Raw genomic sequence first — 26,635 nt, 5'->3', positions numbered from 1 at the left:
CACGACTCCAACACCATCATTAAGTTTGCTGATGACACAAAAATGGTAGGCCTGATCGCAGGTCACCCGGACTATTTACATTGATAACCCCCCCTTTGTTTTTAAACTGCTGTGACTCGCTGTTTATTATCAATGCATAGTCCATTTCCCCCTGCCTACATGTACAAATTACCTTGACTAACCTGTACATTGACTCAGTACCGGTGCCTCCTGTATATAGCCTCGGTATTGTTATTTTATTGTGTTATTTATTTATTCATTTTTTACTTGAGTTCATTAGGTAAATATTTTCTTAACTTGATTTCTTGAACTGCATTGTTGGTTAAGGGCTTGTAGGTAAGTATTTGGAGCATGTGACAAATAACATTTGATTTGATTAACAAAAACAATGAGACAGCCTACAGGGATGAGGTAGGAATGCTAACGTTGTGGTGTCAGGTAAACAACCTCTCCCTCAAAGTCAGCAAAACAAAGGAGCTGATTGTGGACTTCAGGAGGAATCAGGCTGGGCACGCCCCCATCCTCATCAACATGGCCGATGTAGAGATGGTCAAAAACGTCAAGTTCCTTGGCGTACACATTTCCGAGGAGCTGAAATGGTTAAATCACAAGGACACAGATGTGAAGAAGGCAAGACAGTGACTCTTTAACCACAGGAGGCTGAAGAAATGTGGCCTGCCCCCTCCCCAACAGACATCCTTCTGAATAGCCACCACTACTCCTAACCCCCCAGGCACCCACCTCTTCCTGCTGCTCCTCCATGGACATTTAAATGTTTCTCCCTCCTCCTCAACGTACAATTACCCTGCCTACACCCTAATGGACATTTATATGTATCATTGTCACAGTTGTAAATATGTATATATTATCATAGTTGTTTTATTGTTTCATTCACACCACTGTTGGAGCTCGGAGCTTAAGTATTTCACTGTACACTGCAACTTCATCAACGAACCTGTGCATGTGACAAAATACACATCTAATCAAAACATTTGATGTAATCATAATCACGACATCGCTTCCCCTGGCAACCGCTGGTCCCCTCTCGACGGTTGCGTAGTAACTGAGCGGGTTTCCTGTTTTTCGCTTCGACGCGGGTGAAGGGTGGTTAAGGTTTGGGCTCGAGCGAATCCATTGAGAGGTAGACGATTCTCTCTCTATTTCAACACTTTAAAACACAGAAAAACGTTCGTTGACTTGACAACAGATTCGTTAATGTCGCAAAGATGAGTCTTGGGAGGTAAACTATTACCGAATGCACTCGAAATCTCTTGAGTGTTCAAGTGAGTAGCCTCAAGCCTGCCTTGTCCGTATTGCAAGCGAATTGTTTTTGACCATGCGTAGTCTATCAGATGTAACACTTTGAATACACTCGCTGCTAACTGTTTACTGGCAACAAACTAAATGTCTGAAAAATATTTTGTTTATGTTTAACTTTACACTTATTTCTTCTATTGAATTTTCTTGATTGGCTACTAAACTGGTAGTTAGGTTGATTAGATAATGCACGGTATTAGTAAGATTGGCAAGTGACATGTTGTTCTACCTATGCAGTAGTGTCAGGCGGTTATAGGGCGAGGCATTGGGATCAACATTTTGCTGTGACCATTGTTCACAATTTAAAAAATTCATTGGAAGCACTGGTGCTCCCAACTTTAAAAAGTTAGGAGCACCACATGAAATGTAGGAGGATCTGAAAATACGATTTCATTTTTTGTTGTTAATTGATTAAGGACTACACCACATCAGTCACTGGCTTCATCAATAAGTGCATCGATGACGTCGTCCCCACAGTGACTATACGTACATATCACAACTAGAACTAATGGATTACAGGCAGCATCCGCACTCAACTAAAGGGTAGTGCTGCCGCTTTGAAGGAGCGGAACTCTAACCCGGAAGTTTATAAGAAATCCCACTATGCCCTCTGACGAATCATCAAACAGGCAAAGCGTCAATACAGGACTAAAATTGAATCATACTACACAGCATTACACTGTACACTGTCTCTTTAAAAAGTATTGCGATGACAACATGCAAGAGATCTGTCATTCATGCCGTGTTCACATCCTAGTCAGAACTAGGAACTCGGAAATGTCTGACTTGCTAACTGGTTAAAATCAGCATTTGTATAGAGCCCCACAGTGGAGGCGTCATAATATCCATAAAACCCAGCAGTCAAACGGAAATGGTTCCAATAGTTTTTCCACCATTCATTTTCGTCATAGGGGATTAAATAAGGGCTGTGTTTCGTGTAGGCTGAACCTGGTGTGATGTTTTGATAACCATGTAAATCTCTCTTGGCTAAGGTGACTTTTATCAATATATTCAGCTCCATTTACACCCAGATTCATTTTTGGGGGGTAAATACAGGCGAATATATTGAAAGTCACGTTGTCCTAGAGAGATTTACACGGTTATCACAACGTCATGCCAGGGTAAGCCTACTGTACACAGCTCTTATTTTAAGTGTTTCTAAAATCCCCTATGGGAAAAATGGTGGAAAACGATTGGAACCACTTCCCTGTTTAACCGCTAGGTTATATGGGTATTATGACTCATAATGTGGTACTCTATAACTACAACCAGTTAGCAAGTCTGAAATGTCTGAGTTTCTTAGTTCCGACTAGGATGTGAACGCAGCATCATACATTGCTATGAGTATTGATCTAATTTCTATGCCCCAAATGTTTGGATATACTGGTAAAGTTAACAGGCTGTTAGCTAGCTAGCCAATGAGTTAACATGACTGAGTAGTTTTAGAACAACCCACATGGCGATCCGTTCGTCACTAGTTACCACAGTCTCAAATGACTAAACCTTGCCCATTTATTTTCTTAAAAATCGGATTTTAACCTAACTTTAACCACACTGTTAACCTTACGCCTAACCTTAAAGCTGCAATATGTAACTTTTTGGGTGACTCGACCAAATTCACATAAAAATGTGAGTTATAGATATGTCATTCTCACTGAAAGAAAATCAAAGTTATTTCTATTGTGGCAGACCAGGGGGTTGGGTCAAAACGTTTACACAGATCAGACACGGACAGAGTAGGATTAGCTCATTTCAAAGGTGTTTATTAAAATAATAATCTAAAAGAAATAGTCTCCAAGAGACCCTCTCCGGGATACCATCCTTGGTGCTCCGGGTCTTGCTGTGTCCTGTGGGGATTAAAACTAAACTCCCTCCTGTTACCTCTGGTACCGTCCCCAACTATACGTCAGTCCTTTCCTCCCCCAGTCTCTCCCCTGTGTGCTGCCCTTCTGGCAGCTTTATGGGACTTGTATAGCTGGTGAGGAATCAGCCCTTGATTACTCAACAATCCCCAATCAGCCCCAATTAGTCCTGTCCGGAGATCCGTCGAGACCTGGCACGTCCAGCAGATGGAACCATCACCTCGTGATGTGTACTCTTGTCTGCCATCAGTTCTCAACGAGTCTCCCCCTGGTGGCTGACCTGCTGTACGCCACATAATGCTTCCCATGCTTAAGTTCCGTTTTTGCGTCCTTCCCTTTCGGTTTTGTATACCAGCTTCAAACAGCTGAAAGTACAATATTTTTGATTATGGACAATATATTTTACAATGGTTTAGATGGTACAATGATTCTCTACACATACTTGCTTGTTTTGTCATATAAACTGAAATTAGGCAAACTATTATAATTTCAGCGACCAGGAAATGCCGGAGCGATTTCTGCTAAGGGCATCTTTCAATGAAGACCAAAAAGCTAATTTTTGTTTTCATGAATTTTTATGATATAGACCATTTTTATTTTGTGGTTGTGGTAACTAATGACAACCCGGCAATCCGCTATAGGAAGATAAAAAATGTTCTGTAGGAAATATATAGGTCAGATCTTTTGACTTGGTTGGGCTACAAGAAATCCGTTTTCACTGTAATAATGGGGCAACCATGATGCTATCGAATCACTTTTTTTCCCCATGCTGTGTTCATTTTTATTTGTTCATATCACTGTATGCACATTTCTTTGATGTGGCCCCTAACTGCACCTGTACTATACAGTAGGTGCCAGGTGTGTCCTGCTGAGGAGGACCCAGTGGAGGCAGCAGAGAGTACCCCTCAGACAGAGCCCAGAGAGGCTGCATCACCCGACATTGAACCAGAACCCCAGGAGGAGCCAGAGCCCCAGAGGGCCTCTCCATCCCCTCGTTCAAGCCCAGAGCCAGAGCGATTCAAGACAGTAGAGCCTGAACCTAAACCAAAGGCCCAGGATGCCAAAGTAGCACCTGAACCGGTGACCCAACAACCACAGGTTTGTTGCAGTCCTCTGCTTTCTAACACCACTACCAAGGTAATGTCAAAGCCGTGGTTTTCGTCATAAAAATAATGAAAAGAATCATGAAGTTAAAATAATAATCTTGTATGGCAGAAGTAGATTATTTGTACAAAAATCTAGTAAGAATCAGGTAAGATACAAATAATGATTTGTACATTGAAATGGTGTATGTTTGGCTTTGTATGACAAACACAATCAAATACATGAGTGGCCACTTTCCTACATGGACATTGTATGACATATGTGACAAAATACATGAGTATGAGTCATCTATGACTATTATATAACAAAAACATGACAATTACCATAAGAAAAATACCATATTAATGCTGGGCTCCTACTGGACAGTTGATATACTGTATCTACAGCTATGCCTTTGGTCAACTATCCAGGATTTTAACCAAGCCCAGCTTATCTTTGATATTTGTCACTGGTTACTACCAATGTGCTATCGTGAGAATGATTGTTGAGCGATCTCAACTTAATACCTAAATAGAGTCACTGCTTCTATCAAAAATATATTATTCTTCCTTCTCCAGTCTTCCTCCTGTCCTCCCTCTCCTCCTCCTCCTGTCCTCCCCACTTCCACCTCTTCTCCTCTTTCTGCTTTCCCCCTTCCTGCTCCTCGCGGCAGACTTTGCTTCTTTGTTCAATAAGTGTGACTTTGCGTGCGTTAATGGCGTTAGACAGTTATATGCAAGTGCTTTGAAATGTGTATGTCTCATGTATATGAGACCTTAGAAGGCTTAGCTTACATGTCTCTTGTATGTTTTGGGGGCGGCAGGTAGCCTAGCGGTTAAGAGCATTGGGCCAGTAACTGAAAGGTTGCTGGTTCGAATCCCCAAGGTGGGAAAATCTCCCCCTTCACAGTTTTTATATAGTACATGTAACATTTCTGTTATTTCTAAATGTTACCCACCCACATAAGTCAGAAGTTTACATACACTTAGTTTGGAATCATTAAAACTCGTTTTTCAACCACTTCACAAATTTCTTGTTAACAAACTATAGTTTTGGCAAGACGGTTAGGACATCTACTTTGTGCATGACACAAGTCATTTTTCCAACAATTGTTTACAGACAGATTATTTCACTTATAATTCACTCTATCACAAATCCATTGGGTAAGATGTTTACATACACTAAGTTGACTGCCTTTAAACAGCTTGGGAAATTCCAGAAAATTATGTAATGGCTTTAGAAGCTTCTGGTAGGCTAATTGCCATAATTTGAGTCAATTAGAGTTGTACCTGTGGATATATTTCAAGGCCTACCTTCAAACTCAGTGCCTCTTTGCTTGACATCATGGGAAAATCAAAAGAAATCAGCCAAGACATCAGAAAAACAATTGTAGACCTCCACAAGCCTGGTTCATCCTTGGGAGAAATTTCCAAGGTACCACGTTCATCTGTACAAACAATAGTACGCAAGTATAAACTCCATGGGACCGCACAGCCGTCATACCGCTCAGGAAGGAGAGGCGTTCTGTCTCCTAAAGATGAACGTACTTCGGTACGTAAAGTGCAAATCAATCCCAGAACAGAACTGCTCCAAAACCGCCATAAAAAAGCCAGACTACGGTTTGCAACTGCACATGGGGACAAAGATTGTACTTTTTGGAGAAATGTCCTCTGGTCTGATGAAACAGAAATAGAACTGTTTGACCAGAATGACCATCGTTATGTTTGGAGGAAAAATGGGAAAGGCTTGCAAGCTGAAGAACACCATCCCAACCGTGAAGCACGGGGGTGGCAGCATCATGTTTGGGGGTGCTTTGCGGTAGGAGGGACTGGTGCACTTCACAAAATAGATGGCATCATAAGAATAGAAAATTCTGTTTATATATTGAAGCAACATCTAAAGACATCAGTCAGGAAGTTAAAGCTTGGTCGCAAATGGGTTTTCCAAATGGACAATGACCCCAAGCATACTTCCAAATTTGTGGCAAAATGGCTTAAGGACAACAAAGTCAAGGTAATGGAGTGGCCATCACAAAGCCCTGACCTCAATCCCATAGACAATTTGTGGGCAGAACTGAAAAGCGTGTGCAAGCAAGGAGGCCTACAAACCCGACTCAGTTACACCAGCTCTGTCAGGAGGAATTATTGTGGGAAGCTTGTGGAATGCTACCCAAAACATTTGACCCAAGTTAAACAATTTAAAGGCAATGCTACCAAATACTAATTGAGTGTATGTAAACTTCTGACACACTGGGAATGTGATGAAAGAAATAAAGGCTGAAATAAATAACTATCTCCTATTCTGACATTTCACATTCTTAAAATAAAGTGGTGATCCTAACTGACATAAGACAGGGCATTTTTACTAGGATTAAATGTCAGGAATTGTGAAAAACTGAGTTTAAATTTATTTGGCTAAGTTGTATGTAAACTTCCGACTTCAACTGTAAGTCAGATATTACAAGAATATTCTATGAATGTTCTATTTGTATTTGCTGCCAAATGTATTACTTACAAGTTCCAGGTAGAACATATAACAATTGTGTTAGGTTCTTCTATATCTTTTCCATATGGGAAGACTCAACATTTAGCTGTCTCTCTTGAGGCTTGTGCAGCTGTGGTAACTACCTGTCACTAAATGCTATTCCCTGCTGTTGTTCTGTCACTCATGGCTGTTCCTGTTCCTCTGCTGCTTCTATGGCTCTGCAGGAGGAGTGGAAGACTGTAGAGGAGGGCGACTGTGGTATTAAGTATTTGCTCATTATAATACAACAGTTTTTATGTTTGAAAGGAGAATATTGTAATCACATTTTAATGCATATCTTCTATCTTGGTTTGTAACTTGGTTTGCAAGTCCCATGATGGACCTGGCCAATCTTTTCTCTTCGGAGAATGCAGTGACCACAACATGTGTGTGCCTGCATTTTGCTTGGGTGCGTGCATTCATGCTCTCGCACAGTGCTATCTGATGACAGACAATGTGACTGAAGAAGCTCACGTCAGAGTGTTCATTTGGATGAGTGTTGTCTTGTGCTGCCTGACTGACGGTGCTGTGCTCTCCTCCCCTGCCAGCTGCGATGCAGTAAAGAGCTGTCTCATGCGTATTCCTCACGCGCCTGCCTGCCTCAACAGCTTCAATAACCTGCTGAAAGAGTACAACATCACCACTCCTAAACTTCCCCCCATGCCCCAGCTCCCCACCAACCTCTCCCAGTTCACTTCCCAGGTCACCCAGCTAATGCCCTCTCTCCCCCCAGAACTCTCCCAAGAGTTCTTCCAGTACTCTCGGCCATTCACCCAAATGTCCCAGCGTGTCTCCCAACTGCCCCAACAGATGTCCCAACTGCCCCACCAGCTCCAAGTTTAAATACCTCAGCAGTTACCTGGTCTACCCACCAACCTACTCCAGCAGTTATCCAGCTTACCCCAAACCCTGGCCAATCTTCCCAGCCAGATACACAACTTACCTCAGCGAGTGGGATAGTCCTACACCAACGTGCAGAACCGCCTGAACAGCCTTAAGCCCCAGGATGCCTAAGCAGCAGCAGCAAAACCGGGACCTGGAGTTGGACCGCCTGGTCCGCCAGGTCCCTCTCCAACACCACCCTCCGACTCACAGCCCCTCACCGTCCTCCCCCAACAGTACCCTAGAGCTGCCCAACGTGCCCTCCTACCCCCGCCTGCCACCCATTAGCCTGTCCAGGCACCTGTCAGGGCTTTTCAACCCCACCTTCCACATCGAGGACGACCCCACGTCCGCTCTACCCTCAGGTGATTCAGCAGCAGCCCACACAGACATCCTGCTCTGCTCTGTTCAATGCTGTGCTGTGTTGCTGTCCTGTGCTGTGATACTTTGCTATGATGCTGTGCTGTATTTTGCTGGGCTTGTGTTGCAGTCAGTTGTTCTTTGTTGTTGTTTCTGTCTGTGACATGTCTGTTTTGTATGTACTGTAGCATGTTTCTCAGAAAAACCTAGAAGCTTAGGATCCTGTGGTTCCAGGAAGCTCTTGCTTTAAATGGTCTGTTTGTTCTCTGTATGTTTGTTTGTTATATAATAGTTTCAGCTGTCTGTTTTGTGATAGGCAAGCCTTCAAGTGGCACTTGAAGCACTGACAAAAATTGAAGAGAGAGTACATTTGTCATTTTGCAGACCCTCTTATCCAGAGCAATTAGGGTTAAGTGCCTTGCTCAAGGGTACATCAACAGATTTTTCACCTAGTCAGCTTGGGGATTTGAACCAGCGGTTACTGGCCCAACGCTCTTAACCGTTTGGCTACCTGCCGCCCAGAGTATTTGACACTTGTAGTGTCCTATTTTGTGTTGACACTTAGAGCGTCTAGTACAGTGGTATTCAAACTTTTTCAATGGGGACTCCATTTTTCCCCCAATAATTTCTCGCGACCCCACCCCATAGCAAATCTAAGGTCACAGCCTTAAAATCTGTAAATTTGGATTTTTACGTCAACAAATAACCTTAAATTCATTGCATTTTTATCTCTTATCAAAATAACCCATACAATAATCTGTATTTTTGTTGTCCACCCCTCTAAAAAAAACAATATTTTTAAAGGTTTTGTCAACTCCACTGCAGTTCACTAGGGGTCAACTCCCCAACATTGAATACCACTGCTCTAGTATATATGTGTAGAGTACCACAGTACATATGCCTTATTACTAGCTGTGTTCCACTGGAGAACAGTTGAGTCACTCAATGTGTTCCTGTTGCTTCCCCAGTGAGCTCCAGGCTCAGTGTGCACCCAGCTGTCAGTGTGGAGGATGTGGATTCCGGCGGAGAGGGAGGAGGGGGCAGAGGGGAGCACCACTGCCATCACATTCCCCAAATCCTTACCCTACAGGACCCCAACTTCAAGACCCTGACCGTACCCGGAGTGTCCAAAACCAGCCGTCAGAGGTGAGCGCATACTCCCAAATGAAATTGCCTCCACATAAAGATATTGTCCAAATATATAAATATATATATATATAAATAAAGCACATGACTGCTGTTTCTTAATACTACTATTACTACTGCAATTTATTTCCCAACCTCTGATATCCTCTAAATTGGTGTTTTCTTTTTTCCTTCTATATTGCTTTGGTCAACAGTAAAGTTGCTGAAAAAGAGTAAGAATGGAGAACGTCTATAAAATACAGTGCATCTTAGTTTATAGACTGTATTTCTATTTTATTTTGTTGATTGAAAGCCCCCCCCACACTCCCAACCTCTTTAGACGGTGTTTAGTGTCCCTTTACTTGTCCATCTACTGTCTGTCTCTCAGTAGCATGTTCATCTATGTTTGTAGTCTTTTGTTCTGCTCTGTTTTATTGTGTTGTGTTGCTGTGCTGTTCTATCTTGTGCTGTTTTCTGTTGTTATGTGTCCTGTAGTCTGATACCGCTGCGAGTCATGTCAATAGTAAGTGCAATAAATGGATAAGTAAGTACAACAAGAGTATCTTGCACTATCTTCAACCTGTCATCTGGTTGTGTGTTCCGTCTGTGACTAATTGTATGAATGCTGTTAGTGATTGTTGTCATTGTGATTTTTTATCTCTCCCATCTCATTCTGTTTCTCACACACACACACATACTTCCCTGCCCCTGTTGATGGAACCATGGACTGACCTAGTGAGAAGAAACCCAAGAATATCTGGACCAATATGTAAGATGTGTAATCATTGTCACACCAAGGATCCATCCAACCATCAACATTCATCCCATCATCAGAAATGCACCTGTCATGTGTGCTCCCTCTCTGGCCTCTAGGTGACCAGGCTGCTCGTCACGGCGCACACCTGTCACCAGCGTTTACACGCATAATGACACTCACCTGGACTCCATCACCTTCTTGATTTACCTGTCCTTTATATGTCACTCCCTTTGGTTTCTTCCCCAGTCGTCATTGTTGCTGTTTCATGTCGGTGCGCTGTTTGTGTTTCTTGTTTTGTTCATTTATTAATTAAATGCATTCACTCCCTGAATTTGCTTCCCGACTCTCAGCGTACATCGTTACATCACCCTTACTGCATCCTCACTCCTTCACCCCTTCCTAACCTGTGTGGTTCTCTGTAAAAATGTATACTGCTTGAAAAAGCTGATGCTCAAGATTGTTCAGGGCCTCATTCAGTGTACATGAGATTTGTGTTGAATGTTCAGACAACATAATTTCACCATGTTCCACATACTGTATTCCCTATACTGCCATTCCCTTCCTGTGTAAACTGTAATGCTCCGTGGTAAGGCCAAGACTGCAGGGAGCACTCTAATAACAAAGCAGGTTCCAAATGATAGCAGCCTTAGTTTTTCCATCTGTCTGTGTATCAGGCACTGCTACAGTGTAATTCCCTGCCTCCCCTCCACAGAAAGAAGTTGTACTCTCAGAGTGAGGATGAAGAGGAGATGGAGATCGCAGTGAGGGCATGGCCTAGCCAGTCCAGCATCCTCAGTGGAGACGATGGGTGAATACGGATACCTCCACATCACAACTGTTAGCTAGCTACATATGTCTACTGCACAAAATGTGTTAGTCGTTGGGTATCGACAATGTGCTCAGAATAGCCTTTCTCATACTATCAGTGAATGTCTTGAGAAAGGTCATATTGACTGAAATTCAGGCACAATAAAGGTGCAGAGATAAAAATGTGTGTACGGGAGACATTTTCCATTTTCACTGTGCTTTTATTCACACCAACACAAGTGTTGTTATATTCACTTCAAAATAACATTGATGTGTGGTTTCAGGGAAACTGTTTGGTGTGTGTGTGTGTTAATTACCTATGGATGTTTTGTGTTTGAAGGCTAAAGGAGCGCCCTGCGTCTTCCGCTAGCCAGGCCAGCTACATGGTGAACGAGCGCCTACAGGAGCTGGTCAAGATGTTTAAGGAGAGGACAGAAAGGGCCAAAGAGAAACTCATAGATCCAGATCACTCTGATGATGACAGTCCAACTGCCTGTGGGTAACACATAACAGTTACACTCAGGTCTGGTCATGTGCTCAATGTCCAATGTACACATGCCACAAATACAGTTACAAACACACATGGCTTACAGACAATGGGCCTGATTTTGACAATGCTAGCAACAAGGGAGCAAAAAAAAGAAGAAATACTAATACTCCCAATACTTGTAGTTAAATTTTCTTAAAAACCTTACAGGCAGCAGTAATCTGCACACTGTTAGAATGCAACACAGTAGATACACAAGGGACTGAATTGTATCGGTTGTCTTGAATTACGAAGCAACCTCATTTGTTCCATAACTAAGAAAGACACCTGTTGTGAAGGGTTACAGTTAGGTGCAAGAACTTGACATACCCAGTTCCGGACCACTTTTTGGAAGCTAACCACTCTATATTTTGTCCCGTCGCTATTTCGGCATCTAATACGTCACCCTTCCTAGAAGAGGGGGTGACCTTGAGAATTTATTGTTAAAACGAGAGACCCTTGCTCCCTTCGGTCTCGGCGTAGACTTTGATCTGAAGCCATTCTTGTGATTTGTGTTTTTGCTATCCATTGTAAATAATGTTTGTAGGCATATGTAGCCAAATTATATCTATAATCTTATGTTAACCATTCATGCTTTTTTATATGTTCTATTTATATTTCTAAATCAACCAATGAAATCAAGCAACAGCCAGCCATGATTACAGACACCTGTGTGTGTTCCTTTCAAACTATACTGAACAAAAATATAAACACAACATACAACAATTTGAATGAGTTACAGTTCACATAAGGAAATAAGTAAAATAAATTATTTAGGCCCTAATCTATGGATTTCACATGACTGAGAAGGGGTGCAGCCATGGGTGGGCCCGGAAGGGCATAGGCCCACCCACTGGGGAACCAGGCCCAGCCAATCAGAATTTGTTTTTCTCCACGAAAGGGCTTTATTACAGACAGAAATACTCATCAGTTTCATCAGCTATCCGTGTGGCTGGTCACAGACAATCCTGCAGGTGAAGAAGCCGGAAGTGAAGGTCCTTGGCTGGCGTGGCTGCGCGTGATCTGCGGTTGTGAGACTGGTTGGACGTACGGTCAAACTCTCTAAAACGACATTGGAGGCGGCTTATGGTAGATAATTTAATGTTAATTTATCTGGCAACAACTCTAGTGGACATTCCTGCAGTCAGCATGCCAATTGCACGTTCCCTTAACTTGAGGCATTTGTGGCATTGTGTTGTGACAAAACTGCCTTTTATTGTCCCCACCACAAGGTGTACCTGTGTAATGATCATGCTGTTTAATCAGCTTCTTGATATGCCACACCTGTCAGGTGGATGGATTATCTTGACAAAGGAGAAATGCCCACTAACAGGGATGTAAACAAATTTGTGCCCAAAATTTGAGAGAAATAAGCTTTTTGTGCGTATGGAACATATTTTATTTCAGCTCATGAAACATGGGACCAACACTTTACATGTTGCGTTTATATTTTTGTTCAGTATATATAAACTAGTGACCCGCAGTGTTTGTCATTGTACACTGAAAACAGCTTGGCTCTCAAAATTTTGGTTATAAAATTATTGCATCTGAGCTCCTAGAGTGAGGCCCTCCTTTTTCTTTTTCAAGTGAAGGGTTACAGTACCTTTTATTTCCAGGTGCAAACCCACAGCCAAACATATCAAAACTCGGACCGTCCGCTCACATACAGGTGAGCTGCATCAGCACAACCCGACCTTTCACCTCTGACCCGTGACTCTCCTCTGCTCTTTCACCTGCAGCCCCTGCGAGAGCTCCAACACCACCTCCTGCGCCTCCAGAGGAGCCGAAGGAGGAGGAGATAGAGGAGCAGCAACCCAAGCCTAGATTATGCTGCAAGGTGATGCCTCCTCGCTGGATCAGAGCTCTGCTGCACTACCGCTTCCCCGCTAGCATCGACCCCTTCACCAGTGAGCTCCCCTCCGCCAACCATTCACTATCTCCTCCTCCTTTAACCCTCCTCTCTTCCCCCTGCTTTCCTCCTCCTATTCTTGTGTTAATCCCTCCTCCTTCTCTATTACTTTTTCTACTCCAATTTTGTCATCTCCTGATGGTTGTCACTAGTTACCACACCCACAGTCAAAATTGGCTACATTGTAACAATTCCTGAAAACAGACATTTGCTTTTTGGTCTTAATTTAAGGTTAAGAATAGACAAGGTTAGCAGTGTGGTTAAGGTTAGGTTTAAAATCAGATTTTAAGAAGAGAAATTGTAGAAATAGGTGGGGTTTAGCCATAATTATGACTTTGTGGCTGTGGTAACTAGTCACAACCTCCTGCTTTGATCTGAACGTTAGTTTGGCTACGTTAGTGACCTAATTTGTTGATCTTTGTCATACCTGCTCTTTCTTTTGCTTTATGGGGATGATGCATCTCTCTCTCTAGATCTGGTCTATGTGCTGTGGCTGTTTTTCGTCACCTTGGCGTGGAACTGGAACATGTGGCTTATCCCGGTGCGCTGGGCCTTCCCCTACCAGACCCCCAGTAACATCTACCTGTTTCTACTCACTGACTATCTGTGTGACCTCATCTACATCCTGGACATCCTGGTCTTCCAGCCCCGCCTGCAGTTTGTCCGCAGTGGAGACATAGTGGTGAGATTGCGACTACAATTGTGAAATGTCCCTATTTTGGCATTCTAATGAGACCATGTTGCCAGACGAGGGGTTACATCTCAAATGGATTTTCCAGATACACACACAGAAATACACGTGTCAAAATCATTGATGTATGTGTTTTTTGTTTGTTCTCATTGCAGTTTGACAAAAAGGACATGAGAGTGAATTACATGAAAACCTTCCGGTTCAAGGTAAGATTTCACTTGAAAATTTTGCAGTGTTCACTACTGAATGACTACTCCGTGGCCTTCTAGTTAGAATGTATGCCCTGAGATTGGAAGGTTGTGAGTTCAATCCCTGGCTGAGCCAAAGACTGTAAATATGGGACCTGATGAGTCTCTGCTTGGCACTCAGCATTAAGGAGATAGTTTTGGGGTAAGGCCCTGTGATAGACTAGCATCCTGCCCAGGATGTGTACTTGTACATTAAGCTGCCTCACGCTACAGAAACTGCCCCACGCTACTTACTACTGAATAGCTTTGAGAAAGATGTTTTTTAGCCATGTGATGAAGTCAGTTTATTTACAGACCATGTCTCTGACTGTGTTTCTCTGGGTTACAGATGGATGTCATCAGTCTTGTTCCACTGGAGTTGTTCTATTTTAAAACTGGGATCAACCCACTCCTCCGCTTCCCACGACTACTAAAGGTAAAGCTTACCTGCCACCTGTGTGGTCTACCTGGGTTGACTGTGATATAGAGCTGAGGTTAACCAAAAGTTATCGGCACTGATCACTTATCGCAGGCATTTTGCCGATATCGTTCATTACAATAAGTAGCCTATACTAGAACGTTTGAAATGAAATAAGTTCACTAATAAGGATGATTTGTTAATCGGACAATTGATGGCTACTGTGAAACCTACCATCATGTTATTCAGACTGTTAGTCAGACAGCAATTAAAATGTAATCTTTCCTCCATTCTCCAGATAATGTCTTTCTTTGAGTTCAACGACCGTCTTGAGGGCATCCTTACCAAAGCCTACGTTTACAGGTGAGCACAATCAACTTGTTACATTTTTAGCACAGTATTTTATCTGCATCATCATGCTCAGGTCACAATTAATAGGATTACAGTGCCTTGCGAAAGTATTCGGCCCCCTTGAACTTTGCGACCTTTTGCCACATTTCAGGCTTCAAACATAAAGATATAAAACTGTATTTTTTTGTGAAGAATCAACAACAAGTGGGACACAATCATGAAGTGGAACGACATTTATTGGAAATTTCAAACTTTTTTAACAAATCAAAAACTGAAAAATTGGGCGTGCAAAATTATTCAGCCCCTTTACTTTCAGTGCAGCAAACTCTCTCCCGAAGTTCAGTGAGGATCTCTGAATGATCCAATGTTGACCTAAATGACTAATGATGATAAATACAATCCACCTGTGTGTAATCAAGTCTCCGTATAAATGCACCTGCACTGTGATAGTCTCAGAGGTCCGTTAAAAGCGCAGAGAGCATCATGAAGAACAAGGAACACACCAGGCAGGTCCGAGATACTGTTGTGAAGAAGTTTAAAGCCGGATTTGGATACAAAAAGATTTCCCAAGTTTTAAACATCCCAAGGAGCACTGTGCAAGCGATAATATTGAAATGGAAGGAGTATCAGACCACTGCAAATCTACCAAGACCTGGCCGTCCCTCTAAACTTTCAGCTCATACAAGGAGAAGACTGATCAGAGATGCAGCTAAGAGGCCCATGATCACTCTGGATGAACTGCAGAGCTCTACAGCTGAGGTGGGAGACTCTGTCCGTAGGACAACAATCAGTCGTATATTGCACAAATCTGGCCTTTATGGAAGAGTGGCAAGAAGAAAGCCATTTCTTAAAGATATCCATAAAAAGTGTCGGTTAAAGTTTGCCACAAGCCACCTGGGAGACACACCAAACATGTGGAAGAAGGTGCTCTGGTCAGATGAAACCAAAATTGAACTTTTTGGCAACAATGCAAAATATTATGTTTGGCGTAAAAGCAACACAGCTCATCACCCTGAACACACCATACCCACTGTCAAACATGGTGGTGGCAGCATCATGGTTTGGGCCTGCTTTTCTTAAGCAGGGACAGGGAAGATGGTTAAAATTGATGGGAAGATGGATGGAGCCAAATACAGGACCATTCTGGAAGAAAACCTGATGGAGTCTGCAAAAGACCTGAGACTGGGATGGAGATTTGTCTTCCAACAAGACAATGATCCAGAACATAAAGCAAAATCTACAATGGAATGGTTCAAAAATAAACATATCCAGGTGTTAGAATGGCCAAGTCAAAGTCCAGACCTGAATCCAATCGAGAATCTGTGTAAAGAACTGAAAACTGCTGTTCACAAATGCTCTCCATCCAACCTCACTGAGCTCGAACTGTTTTGCAAGGAGGAATGGGAAAAAAATTCAGTCTCTCGATGTGCAAAACTGATAGAGACATACCCCAAGCGACTTACAGCTGTAATCGCAGCAAAAGATGGCGCTACAAAGTATTAACTTAAGGGGGCTGAATAATTTTGTACGCCCAATTTTTCAGTTTTTGATTTGTTAAAAAAGTTTGAAATATCCAATAAATGTTGTTCCACTTCATGATTGTGTCCCACTTGTTGTTGATTCTCCACAAAAAAAGACAGTTTTATATCTTTATGTTTGAAGCCTGAAATGTGGCAAAAGGTCACAAAGTTCAAGGGGGCCGAATACTTTCGCAAGGCACTGTATATGGGCAGGGGGACCTGATCCTAGATAAGCACTCCTATTCTGAGACTCAGGCCCTGGTCTTTCTTAGGGACATGAGGGGCAGCTCAGTATGTAAAAGCCACTCTCTCTCTCCTTCTGTCTGGTTTGATCAGAGTGATCCGGACCACCACCTACCTGCTGTACTGCCTGCACTGTAATGCCTGTCTGTACTACTGGGGCTCTGCGTATGAAGGTCTGGGCTCCACGCAGTGGGTCTATGACGGACAGGGCAACAGGTGTGAGGATTCACCTTCAATAAACGTATATTCATCATAATCATACCTTCACACTATCATTGAATTGTCCCTGCAATCATGTTTTTCAGTTACATCCGCTGCTACTACTTTGCTGTGAAGACCCTGATCACCATTGGTGGACTGCCAGACCCCACAACGCTCTTTGAAATCATCTTTCAGCTCATAAACTACTTTGTTGGAGTGTTTGCCTTTTCCATCATGATTGGACAGGTTGGTTACCACATTCCCAATAGCTGTGTATAATGTCAAATATGATCATGTGTTTAAGGATGAAATATCTAGATTTGTTGATTGATAAGACTTGTTATCTAGCTCTGAATCATTATCTGAACATCTGTTCTATTATAAGCTAATTATAGTGTTGGCTGTTGTGATTAGTGTCAACTCCTGATTGGCCAATGACCGTATCTTTCAGATGAGAGATGTGGTTGGTGCAGCCACAGCAGGACAGACGTACTACAGAGCATGCATGGACAACACTGTCAAATACATGGCCTCCTACCGTATCCCTAAAGACGTGCAGAACCGGGTTAAAACCTGGTACAACTACACCTGGCAGTCCCAGGGCATGCTGGGTAGGCACATGTTACTTTGTGCTGTGTTGTTTTGTTGCATTGTGCTGCATTGCCTTGTGTTGCGTTGTGTTTACTCTCTATTTGTGTCTGTCTCTATACAGATGAACAGGAGCTTCTGGTTCAGCTCCCAGACAAGATGAGGCTGGACATCGCTGTGGATGTCAACTATGACATTGTCAGTAAAGTGTCTCTCTTCCAGGTGCGTAAGTCTTAGGGCCTCTTCAGGCTGTCTCAGAACACAGAAGATTTGACGAGCTCTATCTCTCTGTAGTTCTCACTCAGCCCTACTTCTCCCTCTCAGGGTTGCGATAGACAGATGATCTTTGACATGCTGAAGAGACTGAGGTCTGTTGTTTACCTCCCAGGGGACTATGTCTGCAAAAAGGTAAAGGTTAAAGCCACCTATCTAGCTTGTTTGTGTCCGCGTGCATGCGCGTGTCCGCGTCTCTGTTTGAATGTATTTAATGTGTAGTTTGTATGCACTCTGCGTCTTCTTTGTGTAAGGTAAACTGTTAAGAGCAGGAGATGTCTGACTGTCGCTCTGTGTTTCAGGGTGAAGTTGGGCGGGAAATGTACATCATCAAAGCCGGAGAGGTGCAGGTGGTGGGCGGGCCAGATGGGAAGACTGTGTTTGTCACACTGAGGGCGGGATCAGTGTTTGGGGAAATCAGGTGAGCATGATGTCAGGTCTGACGTATGCTCTTTGCTTCACTGAAGCAAGCACACACATTTTCTTCAGGAAATGTACTTTTTCTAGTTGGATTTCTTCTCTTTGGGTTGAAAGCTTGCTAGCAGTTGGTGGAGGGAACAGGAGAACAGCAAACGTGGTGGCTCATGGCTTCGCCAACCTGTTCATCCTGGACAAGAAGGACCTCAATGAGATTCTAGTGCATTACCCCGAGTCCCAGAAGCTGCTCCGCAAGAAGGCCAGGTTAGACAGGGGAATAAAGACTACTATTCAGTTCACCATTTTTCGTGTATAAGAATTTGTGATTGTTTGTTGTTTCCGGAATCAGGAAGATGCTCACGAAAGATAAGAAGCCTCAGAAGGAGCCGGCCCAGGTGATCCCTCCTCGAACAGTCACGCCCAAGCTATTCAAAGCTGCTCTGGATGTGGCGCATCAGAAAACAGGGCTCAAAGGGACCCTCTCCAAGATTAAGGAGAAGATCAACAAATCCAGCGTTTCTCTACAGGTATGGCATTTGCTGTAAAAAAAAAAAAAGTTTAAACACCCACATTATCTACACACACACTTGTATGCTCTGAATGAGCTAACCTCCCAGTTTCCCCACAGCCCTCCATGTCCTCCTCCCTGCCTCCCTTGTCCCCAGTCTCTCCAGTCTCCAGTCTGGACCCAGAGCGCAAGGCTGACGCCACGTCACCAACCTTAGACAGCTCCACGCTGCTCTGCCCCGTCTCCCATTGTCACGGAGATGAGACACTCTCCAAGGAGCAGGGCCATGTGGAGGGAGAAGTTGCAGCAGAGAGTGGGAAGAAGAAAGAAAAGAGAAAGGCATGAGTTGTCTCCGAAAGCTGTCTTCATGTGGAGAAAGGGATGCACTTTTTTGTCCCTCTGTACTCTACTGCAGAGAGGGAGACCAGAGAGAGAAGAGCCATGGTTCCTAAAGATCATCCAATTATGTCTCAAGAGTCACAGACTCAGTTTCTGTTCCTTTATACCCATAGACTCTTATTTTAGCTAACCCTTTGATACTCAGTACACTGAGTTTACCAAATTTGGAACACCTTCCTAATATTGAGTTCAACCGCCCCCTTTCACCCTCAGAACAGACTCAATTTTTCATGGCATGGACTCTACAAGGTGTCGAAAGCATTCCACAGGGATACTGGCCACTGTTGACTCCAATGCTTCCCACAGTTGTGTCAAGTTGGCTGGATGTCTTTTGGGTGGTGGACGATTCTTGATACACACGGGAAACTGTTGAGTGTGAAACCCAGTGTTGCAGTTCTTGACACAAACCGGTGCGCCCAGCACCTACTACCAGACCCTGTTCAAAGGCACTTAAATATGTTGTCTTGCCGATTCACAATCTGAAAGGCACACATACACAATCCATGTCTCAATTGTCTCAAGGCTTAAAAATCCGTTAACCTGTTGCCCTCCTCTTCATCTACACTGATTGAAGTGGATTTAATAAGGGATCATAGCTTTCACCTGGATTCACCTGGTCAGTTTATGTAATGCAAAGAGCAGGTGTTCTTAATGTTGTTTTGTATACTCAGTGTATAGGGCCTAGGCGACCTCATTCCACAGGGATGGAGAAACGGGTGCTAAACTGATGTCTTTGATATTGCAGTATATGTTTGTGTTTACAATCCCAGAGGTAAATGTACCAATCAGCAATAATTGACACAGACATCATCTCATCAGGGGTATGACAAGGTGGTCACCCAGGGTACAGCTGTGTGTGTGGGGGAGGTCCTCTCCAAGTCTTCTGTTCTGTCTGTTTTCGGAAAAACAAATGCCTTCTAAACCCTAGTTTTTGTTAATTTTATTCCTTTTTTAAAATGTATTCATTCAGTGAGCGGGGGGTGTGAATGGGAAATACTATAAAAATGTTGGAATCTGAGGAAAGATTTTGAAATGTTTACGTTTTGTAAAGATGACCAGTTATTTATAGTTTTGTTCAATGGAATGTTATTATTGCCTTATTTTTCATGGCCCTTGATAGTGTTTCTGGGGTGAATGGGTCAATGATGTATATATTTTTCATCTGAAAATGTTGAAATGAGTACAATTTTTATAACGGTCAGCTTATATGTCAATGTACATATTGTTTTGTATGCAGAAAGGTAGAAGTGCAGCTAATAATTTAATCAAGACTGGTAAACTGTCAATCATGAGTTCACCATGCCAGACAATCAAAGATTTACTTTTAGTCGGCAGCTATACCTTACAAAATCATTTTGAATTTAGCTGAACAAATGACAGTTACAACAGCTTTTGACACTGATGGGTATGTTTAAAATAACACGTATGTTTAAAATGACTGTTTATTTAAAAAAAATACTAACTTGACAGATCAGTAGACGACTCATGTCCACAATTTATACATGAACTGTACATGTTTTTAAGTTAGAGGTTTTCTTATTGGTTGTATATACTTTTTAATCATACTGTTAACCAAATGCTGTTTTCAAAATGTTGTAAATAGGAAAATACTTAAACCCCTGAATGTAGTTTTTCAGGAAGCAATGCAAGGTGTAACAATTGTATAGATCCTAAATTCACCAATGGAATACATAGGGTCTATAAACCAGCTACCGAAACTGCCAGACAATGTGTAGCTTGTATGTGAATATTGTTATGTTGGTTGTTGATTACCTTCTTTGTGTGTATATAGTGTAGGTGACAAAAGCTGTCATGCAACAGGTGCTGAGAAAAAAACGTTTGTGATACACCTGCTTTTAATAGACGGGTTAGCTAACGATGTTCACGCTTCAATGGGGCAGAAGTCCATGAGTTGTTGTGATTCTGGATCGCCAGGTAGCTACCAACCAATGACAAGAAACTGCCATGTGGGGTATCGCGAGTGACCTGTTTCATCTTGTTCTTGATGCCATGTCTTGTTTTGGCTGATTTCATGTCAATGCTAATATGGCTCAAATTCACTACCTAGCTAACCAACAACAGTTATCAAATGCTCATTGTGCAAATATATTAATGTTTTCAATAAACATTGGAGACAATCTAGTTTACATTGTCAACAATTTAAGCCAACTGTTTTGCCTCATAGTTGCGTAGGAGTTGATTTTGTTTAATTGATAATGCCCGAGAAGCCGGCGTTTGGAGGATATATTGGCACAGTGTTGTTAGGCCCGAGATAAAGTCGAGGGCTGACAAACCGTGCCAATATATTCTCAGAACACCGGCTTCGAGGGATTAACACTTTGGATTGTTTACTATTTTGTACATTGTAGAATAATAGTGAAGACATCAAACCTATGAAATGACACGTGGAATCATATAGTAACCAAATATATTTTATATTTGAGATTCTTCAAATAGCCACCCTTTGCCTTGATAGCTTTGCACACTTGACATTCTCTCAGCCAGCTTCACCTGGAATGTTTTATCCAACAGTCTTGACGGAGTTCCCACATATGCTGAGCACTTGTTGGCTGGTTTTCCTTCACTCTGCGGTCCGACTCATCCCAAACCATCTCAATTTGGTTGAGGTCGGGGAATTGTGGATGCTAGGTCATCTGATGCAGCACTCCATCACTCTCCTTCTTGGTAAAATAGCCCTTACACAGCCTGGAGATGTGTTGGGTCATTGTCCTGTTGAAAAACAAATGATAGTTCCAAGGGGCGGCAGGGTAGCCTAGTGGTTAGAGCGTTGGACTAGTAACCGAAAGGTTGCAAAAAATAGCCCTTACACAGCCTGGAGGTGTGTTGGTTCAAATCCCGAGCTGACAAGGTATAAATCTGTCGTTCTGCCCCTGAACAGGCAGTTAACCCACTGTTCCTAGGCCGTCATTGAAAATAAGAATTTGTTCTTAACTGACTTGCCTAGTTAAATAAAAAATAATAAAAAAAATAGTCCCAGCGTATCGCTGCAGAATACTGTGGTAGCATGCTGGTTAAGTGTGCCTTGAATTCTAAATAAATCATAGTGTCCCCAGCAAAGCACCCCCACACCATAACACCTCCTCCTCCATGCTTTACGGTGAGAAATACAAATGCGGAGATCATCCATTCACCCACACCGCATCTCACAAAGACACGGCTGTTGGAACCAAAAATATCCAATTTGGAATCCAGACCAAAGGACAAATTTCCACCAGTCTAATGTCCATTGCTTGTGTTTCTAGGCCCAAGCAAGTCTCTTCTTATTATTGGTGTCCTTTAGTAGTGGTTTCTTTGCAGCAATTCGACCATGAAGGCCTGATTAACAGTCTCCTCTGAACAGTTGATGTTGAGATGTGTATTACTTGAACTCTGTGAAGCATTTATTTGGGCTGCAATTTCTGAGGCTGGTAACTAATGAACCTATCCTCTGCAGCAGAGGTAAGGAGGAGGAGGTGAGGGCCCTCGGAGTGTGGTGTCAGGAAAATAACCTCACACTCAACGTCAACAAAACTAAGGAGATGATTGTGGACTTCAGGAAACAGCAGAGGGAACACCCCCCTATCCACATCGATGGAACAGTAGTGGAGAGGGTAGTAAGTTTTAAGTTCCTCGGCGTACACATCACAGACAAACTGAATTGGTCCACCCACACAGACAGCATCGTGAAGAAGGCGCAGCAGCGCCTCTTCAACCTCAGGAGGCTGAAGAAATTCGGCTTGTCACCAAAAGCACTCACAAACTTCTACAGATGCACAATCGAGAGCATCCTGTCGGGCTGTATCACCGCCTGGTACGGCAACTGCTCCGCCCACAACCGTAAGGCTCTCCAAAGGGTAGTGAGGTCTGCACAACGCATCACCGGGGGCAAACTACCTGCCCTCCAGGACACCTACACCACCCGATGTCACAGGAAGGCCATAAAGATCATCAAGGACAACAACCACCCGAGCCAATGCCTGTTCACCCCGCTATCATCCAGAAGGCGAGGTCAGTACAGGTGCATCAAAGCTGGGACTGGGAGACAGAAAAACGGCTTCTATCTCAAGGCCATCAGACTGTTAAACAGCCACCACTAACATTGAGTGGCTGCTGCCAACACACTGACTCAACTCCAGCCACTTTAATAATGGGAACTGATGGGAATTGATGTAAAATATATCACTAGCCACTTTAAACAATGCTACTTAATATAATGTTTACATACCCTACATGATTTATCTCATATGTATACGTATATACTGTACTCTATATCATCTACTGCATATTTATGTAATACATGTATCACTAGCCACTTTAACTATGCCACTTTGTTTACATACTCATCTCATATGTATATACTGTACTCGATACCATCTACTGCATCTTGCCTATGCCGCTCTGTACCATCACTCATTCATATATCTTTATGTACATATTCTTTATCCCTTTACACATGTGTGTATAAGGTAGTAGTTTTGGAATTGTTAGTTAGATTACTCGTTGGTTATTACTGCATTGTCGGAACTAGAAGCACAAGCATTTCGCTACACTCGCATTAACATCTGCTAACCATGTGTATGTGACAAATACAATTTGATTTGATTTGAACTATGGGTCTTCCATTCCTGTAGCGGTCCATTCCTGTAGCGGTCCTCATGAGAGCCAGTTTCATTATAGCGATTGATGGTTTTTGCGACTGCACTTGAAATTTTCCATATTGACTGACCTTCATGTCTTAAAGTAATAATGAACTGTAATTTCTCTTTGCTTATTTGAGCTGATCTTGCCATAATAGGGCTATCTTCTGTATACCACCCCTACCTTGTCACAACACAACTGATTGGCTCAAACACATTAAGAAGGAAATAAATTCCACAAATTAACTTTTAAGGAGACACACCTGTTAATTTAAATTAATTCCAGGTGACTACCTCATGAAGCTGGTTGAGAGAATGACAAGAGTGTGCAAAGCTGTTCATTCTAAATGTTCCATTGCCATATTGGCTGGCAACATTCTTATCCCTTGCTTGCTAGCTAGCCAACTATGGCTAACTTACAGTCACGTCAAAAAGTGCAGCAAAAATAACAGCAAAGTAGCTGGGGTTTTTTCCGTTTACATTTGTTTCTTGTTTTCTAGTGACATTTTTTGGGGATACATCCATAACAATGAGCTAAGCTAATTGGCAAGGTTATACAAATCTCTGCTGTTGAAAACGAAATGCTAGTCTAAAAGAAATGAGAGATAATGTCTATAAGCTTTTTATTGTGGAGATCAAGTTTATAAAATTGCCTGGCTGGGCTGATGGATTGCACAGTCAGATGTAACAGAGTAAATAGGCATTTTAACCCCATAGATTTAGATGGTGGCAACTTGTGGAATAGACACTAGCTGGAATGTGGTTTTAACCAATCAGAATTCAGGATTAGGCCCACCCGTTATGCTAAACAACCAACCTTTCTATATGCAGCAAATCTGAATGCATTGATGTCAGTGGTGTAAAGTACTTAAGTAGTACTTTAAAGTATTTTTACTTAAGTTGTTTTTTGGGGGGTATCTGTATTTTACTATTTATATTTTTGACAACTTTTACTTCTACTTCACTACATTCCTAAAGAAAATAATGTACGTTTTACTCCATACATTTTCCCTGACACCCAAAATTACTTGTTCAATTTTGAATGCTTAAGGCCTGATGGAAACAAAACATTTCAGTAAGCTTTCCAAATGTTTAAAATAAAAATATGCTAGACAGGGTGGGATCTTTTTGTATTGGTAAAAAATAATGAGAGAAATGTTGGTGGAAACACTTGATATGAATATTGATTTAAAAAAATATAATAATATAAGACATCCTCTCACTGTCAACTGTGTTTATTTTCAGCAAACTTAACATATGTAAATATTTGTATGTACATAAGATTCATCAACTGAGACATAAACTGAATAAGTTCCACAGACATGTGACTAACAGAAATGGAATAATGTGTCCCTGAACAAAGGGGGGGTCAAAAGTAACAGTCAATATCTGGTGTGGTCACCAGCTGCATTAAGTACTGCAGTGCATCTCCTCATCATGGACTGCACCAGATTTGCCCGTTCTTGCTGTGAGATGTTACCCCACTCTTCCACCAAGGCACCTGCAAGTTCCTGGACATTTCTGGGGGGAATGGCCCTAGCTCTAACCCTCCGATCCAACGGGTCCCAGACGTGCTCAATGGAATTGAGAACCGGGCTCTTAGCTGGCCATGGCAGAACACTGACATTTCTGTCTTACAGGAAATCACGCACAGAACGAGCAATATGGCTGGTGGCATTGTCATGCTGGAGGGTGCACAGTGTTGAGATTGCCTGCAATGACAACAAGCTCAGTCCTATGATGCTGTGGCACACCACTCCAGACCATGACGGACCCTCCACCTCCAAATCGATCCCGCTACAGAGTACAGGCCTCGGTGTAACACTCATTCCTTCGATGATAAATGCGAATCTGACCATCACCCCTGGTGAGACAAAACCGCGACTCGTCAGTGAAGAGCACTTTTTGCCAGTCCTGTCTGGTCCAGCGACAGTGGGTTTGTGCCCATAGGCGACATTGTTACCGGTGATGTCTGGTGAGGACCTGCCTTACAACAGGCCTACAAGCCCTCAGTCCAGCCTCTCTCAGCCTATTGCGGACAGTCTGAGCACTGATGGAGGGATTGTGTGTTCCTGGTGTACCTCGGGCAGTTGTTGCCATCCTGTACCTGTCCCGCAGGTGTGATGTTCGGATGTACCGATCCTGTCCAGGTGTTACACATGGTCTGCCTCTGTGAGGATGATCAGCTATCCGTCCTGTCTCCCTGTAGCGCTGTCCTAGGCGTCTCACAGTATGGACATTGCAATTTATTGCCCTGGCCACATCTGCAGTTCTCATGCCTCCTTGCAGCATGCCTAAGGCATTTTCATGCAGATGAGCAGGGACTTGTGTTTTTCAGAGTCAGTAGAAAGGCCTCTTTAGTGTCCTAAGTTTTCATGACTATGACCTTAATTGCCTCCCATCTGTAAGCTGTTAGTGTCTTAACGACCGTTCCACGGGTGCATGTTCATTAATTGTTCATAGTTCATTGAACACGCATGGGAAACAGTGTTTAAACCCTTTACAATGAAGTGAAGTTATTTGGATTTTTACGAATTATCTTTGAAAGACAGGATCCTGAAAAGGGGACATTTCTTTTTTTGCTGAGTTTAGAAGTAAACTTGGAGTCACGTGATGACTTGTGGTCCTCCCACTGGGACTCAACAGGAAAGAGTGCAGTTTATTCGGCTACAGCTGAAATAAATTATGAGGTGATGAGCTTGATGCTCCTTTACAATAAATGTTGACGGTCTTATTCTGGTGTCAGGATCATCGAATGATTTGCTCTTTTGTCCATAATAATCTCATCATCATCTGTATCTGCGAGCTGTTAGGTGGAGTGCGGGCGCCAATGCTAGAGTGAGCACACTCGCTATATAATGAAACCATTTTGTGAGTAAATCACCAGGAGAGTTGAAAATGCGATGGAAACCCATTTAACTTGTATTTTTAATTTGGTACATTTATTCCGCAAAAGGTATTTTTATGTGCACTACATCAACACGCACAGCCTTTTATCAACAAGTCAATTT

At 42.7% G+C, this 26,635-nt stretch overlaps 1 protein-coding gene across 7 annotated transcripts; it reads left to right on the top strand.

Annotated features, from left to right (window-relative positions):
- The first annotated feature begins 1,041 nt into the window (after nucleotides 1-1,041).
- Nucleotides 1,042-19,278, top strand: LOC110498617 (cyclic nucleotide-gated cation channel beta-1). Of its 7 annotated transcripts, XM_036957942.1 has the most exons (23): nucleotides 1,069-1,283; nucleotides 4,028-4,277; nucleotides 6,971-7,004; nucleotides 7,334-8,032; nucleotides 8,996-9,173; nucleotides 9,368-9,385; nucleotides 9,889-9,921; nucleotides 10,622-10,717; nucleotides 11,057-11,211; nucleotides 12,982-13,149; nucleotides 13,625-13,833; nucleotides 13,998-14,048; nucleotides 14,419-14,505; nucleotides 14,786-14,850; nucleotides 16,695-16,817; nucleotides 16,907-17,048; nucleotides 17,254-17,413; nucleotides 17,515-17,612; nucleotides 17,715-17,798; nucleotides 17,966-18,084; nucleotides 18,198-18,344; nucleotides 18,430-18,607; nucleotides 18,709-19,278. In XM_036957942.1, exons 4-23 carry the CDS (start codon nucleotides 7,792-7,794, stop codon nucleotides 18,931-18,933), a joined length of 2,577 nt encoding a protein of 858 aa, XP_036813837.1. In that variant the 5' UTR covers nucleotides 1,069-1,283; nucleotides 4,028-4,277; nucleotides 6,971-7,004; nucleotides 7,334-7,791; the 3' UTR covers nucleotides 18,934-19,278. The 7 variants fall into 7 exon arrangements, with proteins under 7 accessions (XP_036813847.1, XP_036813837.1, XP_036813842.1 ...); XM_036957952.1 differs by having other exon boundaries at nucleotides 1,042-1,141; nucleotides 6,971-8,032; XM_036957947.1 differs by lacking the exon at nucleotides 6,971-7,004.
- The last annotated feature ends 7,357 nt before the right edge of the window (nucleotides 19,279-26,635 follow it).

This window comes from Oncorhynchus mykiss, chromosome 2 (genome assembly GCF_013265735.2).
Source record: "Oncorhynchus mykiss isolate Arlee chromosome 2, USDA_OmykA_1.1, whole genome shotgun sequence".
NCBI classification, from domain to species: Eukaryota; Metazoa; Chordata; class Actinopteri; order Salmoniformes; family Salmonidae; genus Oncorhynchus; species Oncorhynchus mykiss.
The sequence above is the reverse complement of the archived record's forward strand: the minus strand, read 5'-3'. Positions and strand labels throughout refer to the sequence as shown.